Source organism: Camellia sinensis, chromosome 9, assembly GCF_055761805.1.
Source record: "Camellia sinensis isolate YWXY chromosome 9, ASM5576180v1, whole genome shotgun sequence".
Classification (NCBI taxonomy): domain Eukaryota; kingdom Viridiplantae; phylum Streptophyta; class Magnoliopsida; order Ericales; family Theaceae; genus Camellia; species Camellia sinensis.
The window spans coordinates 129,749,783-129,754,393 of record NC_138969.1 but is presented as its reverse complement, the minus strand read 5'-3'; the positions used below and the strand labels follow the sequence as shown (position 1 = coordinate 129,754,393).

The 4,611-nt window shown below is 36.4% G+C and overlaps 1 protein-coding gene across 1 annotated transcript; it reads right to left on the bottom strand.

Annotated features, from left to right (window-relative positions):
* Positions 1–1,066: 1,066 nt before the first annotated feature.
* On the bottom strand, positions 1,067–4,394 carry LOC114268237 (uncharacterized). The gene is made up of 4 exons (XM_082887660.1): positions 4,117–4,394; positions 3,107–3,660; positions 2,144–2,478; positions 1,067–1,995 (listed from the first exon to the last, which is right to left on the bottom strand). The coding sequence occupies exons 1-4, from the start codon at positions 4,163–4,165 to the stop codon at positions 1,350–1,352; spliced, it is 1,584 nt and encodes a 527-aa protein (XP_082743786.1). The 5' UTR covers positions 4,166–4,394; the 3' UTR covers positions 1,067–1,349.
* Between the last annotated feature and the right edge of the window lie 217 nt (positions 4,395–4,611).

Here is a 4,611-nt window from a genome sequence, read left to right as displayed (position 1 = left end):
ATTTAGTTTGACAAAAATAAACACCTAAAAAATATATTTTTAAAATTTTAAAAATTATTCACTTTCAAAAAATATAAAATTATATAAAAATAATGAGTGTTATTACTTTATTATTATTTTTTACTAATTAAGTCTATTTGAAAATTATTTGAATTATTTGCTTAAAAAATAATCAAAATGTTGTAATTTAGCTATTCATTCTTCTCCCAGTATGAATCATTCAGTAAAAAGTAAAATGGGTTACAAAGTCTACGTCAATCCCTTGTGTTTAGCATACCACCTAATACCTAGTTGGTATCCCCTCCACCCTGCAGGAATTAACGTAACCTTAAAAAAAAAATAAAAAAAATTACAAAAATAGAAAAGCAGTGCCAAAAACAATTACTACAAAAATAGGAAAATAGTGCCGTTTTAATAGCACGGCGTACACAGCAATGCGGGCATCACTGCGGTGACCCTCATCCAATATTCGGAGGATTCATCAAAATAACTAAATCAAAAAACGTTGGGGCTTGCCTCCAGTCTAGATGGTGGACTGGAGGGTCCAATTCGGTCTATTGGGTTTATTTTTGAATTTTTTTTGATAATTTGAACCGTTCACATTTTAGAGTTTGTTGAATTTATTAGACCTGTAAAAAATTATGTCGATTGGATTACGGATATTATATATTCGGATCACTTTTTTATGAATCGTTAATTTTTAGACTGTCCATTTCTTTCCAGACAAAAGTAATGCGAATACATAATATCCGTTATCCAATCGATGTGATTTTTTACAGGAGTAATGTGCTCAATAAACTCTAAAATGTGAATGATTTTATTTTTTAAAAAAAGAATCCAAAAGTGGACCCAATAGAATGAACTGGACTGAACTATCTCAAATCTGGACTAAAGACCATCCGGACACATCAAGATACTTATTTAACGAGGCAAATCACCCGCTAGTAATTTATTGAAGTGCGATAGGCAAATCATACACTGGAAATTTAACAAAAATGTAATCTATCTGTGACATGGCTAATTAAAAAAAAAAAAAAAAAAAAAAAAAAAACTTAACAACGGGCAAATCACACTCGTTATATTTATTGAACTGTAAAGGCAAAACCCAATGCAATGGGTTACATTGTAAATTAAAGATCGATGGCGAAGGGATTAAAGCACGCATGCAAGCATTGAATTACGGGCGGCAGGCTTTATTGAGTTTGTTGTAATGGATTTGAGAGACAGTGGCTGCTTTTGGCCAAAAAAAAAAGAAAAGAAAAGAAAACCACCCCTTGTTTTTGAATTTTTTTTTCTTTCAGTGATTTTTTTTTATTTATAAAAATTATGTCAAAAATATTTTATTTTTTCTATTCGTCTTGTGGAGATGAATCCGAAACGCATATTTTTCGGCAACATTTCAAAAAACCTTTGAAAAAAGACCGAATGACCTTCTGAATATAGTAGCAAAGACCTCGAACCATGGGAGGAAGGGGCTCGGCCGCGCGTTCTTGCTTCTCATCCTCGTCCACAGAGGGCAGTGGCTTGCAGGGATCCTCGTCAAATGACTTGGCTTGCTCAAGGTATGCGTCCATACGCGGAGTGGCAAATAAGCGCAGCTCTTTCGGATCATCACCTCTTGCAGCGAAACGCTGGCGATTATGGGAAGTCTCAGAAGAGAGTGCAAAAGGACGCCCTTGGTTTTCGTAGATTTTCTGTGGTTTCATCAACCTCGACATCTGTTGCAGCTCAGATTTCAGCATCCCAATCAACGGGTTAGACTCATCATTAACCATGTTCTCCTGCAAGCTTTGTGCTTCAACGAGCTTCTCAAGAGCACCGTCCAGCTTCTTGTCGTCAGCCATGATTCTTGATTCTTTTATCATCTGTGCAGTCCGGAGACGGTTCTCCTCCATCATCACCTCCTTCCTCTCTGGTTCTCCTTCCTCGCTGCCTCCTCCGGTGCGTCTTACGGTAACGATTATCGGACTGGCATCAAACAATTTCCCACCAGAGCTGCACGCGCGTTATATGCATGCACATATCCATTATATTTGTCAGATCGATCATCGAGTCAAATTAAATAGCCGATCGAACAAACGAAACATAATTTATTCTACTAGCTAGTAAATGCAGGGATTTGATAATATTGGTACCACCTGACCTGTATGTGTAAGTGATGTTGAGGATATTCGAGCTCGCCGGACTACTAGCAACAGGGAGAAGAAGGTCCACTATGACCTTGCGTTCCTCTTTGTTGTAAAGATCGCCAAATGAAACAGTCACAGAGCCGGCAGCATCGTCCTTGGATTGTGGATAGTTTCCGGCAGACACCTTAACGATTGTGGATTCAACTTTTGTGACAGTGAGCTTCAGATCCTGAACAACCACGGTGAGAAGCCCAGCCAAACACTGGGAAAATGCAATACCCAAGTTGTTCTGGTTTGAAACATGTGAGAACGTTCCTCCCATGCTGTGGTTTGCGATGGCATTGAGTACCTATATCAAAGAGTACACGTACGGGAATTACTAAAGTTATTAACGTAGGTTAAGATTTAAATTTTTTTAAAAATCTTGTCTTATATTAGACCTAATATTTGTAAGAAAAATAATTTTAAAATATTTATATTAAATTACAAGAATTCTAGTAAAATAATATATCAAAAATATTAAAATTAAAAAATATTAAAATTCTTAAAATCTTATCCTACATTAGTTATACTATATACTACAACTTTTGCAATTTTTTCTTAGAAAAATGCTAACCATCACTCCAAAATTCACAAGTTTTGTATACTGGGTCTCCCACATCACAGTGTTATAAGGAAGGAAAGAAAAAAAAAATAAAAAATAAAAGTTTGAAGTGAATATAGCAGATTATGTGGAGTGAATGTGTAGGGATCCCCTAATTTACTAAAGAAAATTCAAATACAATAACCAAATTTACTAAACAGATAATATCAATATCCTCCAAGTATGGATCACCCAAGACTCTAGCTAGCCTAGATTAGTGTACAACTAGCTGTTAATTCCTCCATAAAATAGATTGCTAAACAGATAATATGAACATCCTCTTGTACCCTGTAAAATCAATATGAATGAAATTATTTTTTTCAATACAATGTACCCTCGGATCGTGGTCTGCGCCAAAACCAAATGTGTATACGGGCACATTGCCGACCGAAACTTGGGCAGCATCACCATCTACGTTTTGCTGGCCATCGGACATAAGCATAATGCCAACTGCACGCCAGCTAGTAAGTCTGCGGTCATTTAGCACTTTTAAGCCTGTTTGAAGACCAGCAGAGATGTTTGTGCCACCGTCAGCAACTAAAGCATTCACCAGATTTTCAATCTCCCCTTGAGAATTTTCGGTTATCTGCCGCAATGGGCACAACCTGTGAGAGACCCCGCTGAATGTGACAACCGACAAACGATCAATCGGGCTAAGTTTCTTGATCATGAATAGCAAGGCAATTTTCATTTTTTCTAACTTCTCTCCCTCCATGCTACCGCTGACATCTAAGACCGTCACAAGATCCACTCCGGATCTGTCGCTACCGGATCCTGCCGCAGTGAGCTTCAGCATCACCTTGAATTCGCTTTCTTCCAGTGGTGCCGTCGTTTTCTTGATGATTGTCACCTTTGTTTTTCCTGTTAGGATTGCCGCAGATTTTTCCGCTGAAATATGCCATTATCTCAAAACTCAAATTAACAATCATCAAAACATTCTAGTATGCTATAGGAGTATATACAACCGATAAGGTGCAGAAAGTGTTGGAAATGAACTTGCTACACATGATACATTGTGCAGAAGCATGGCTGCTTCAATGGAGCTTCCATGGTCAAAGGGTCAAAGAGTTAGACATGAAGAAGAAGAAGAAGACTCCAGCCATGATTTACAGATAGCTCCAGCCATGCTTTCACACTAGTAAGAGCTTCTGTAAATAGCTCAATTAATAGCTATGATTTATATAAGCTGATAGAGGGAAGATCTATCTCTCAGACTTCAAGAGATTTGACACAGGATGAATACTGTGTTTCTTGTAAGCTTTGAGTGAGACATATCAATACAATTGTGTGGCTTTTCTTTGTAAATTCATAGAGTGTAAATGGACAAATGAAGAAAACATAAACCTGAGACATCTTGGCTTGCAACAATCGGCTCATCATCGTTGAAGCTCATTTTGCCAAGAAAACTGATACACCAATTGAATTTGCTAACCTTTCCTTACTCCCATCTCACCACTTTCAACCTTAAATAAATATAGAGAGGAAACAATTGTCAACGAAGACTTTTTTTCACTCTTATTTAATCTTAAGGCCTGGATATGACAACTCAATTTGTTTTTTTATTATTTATTTTTTTTATTTTTTGCATAGCAAAAATCTCCAATGAATTGAAGGGAGCAAACACTTCCTTCTAGTGGTTTTTCATTTTAAGGCCTCGATGTGACAGCTCATTATTTATTTATTTTTTTATTTTTTCTTCTTTTGCATAGGAAAGGTTGAATTGAAGGGAGCAATGCTACCATCGGGTATACACCAATTAATGCTCATGCTTTTTTTTTTTATAATATTTTTTTGTTACTTATGATTTTTTAAAAAAAAAATCATTTCTCACTCTATTCT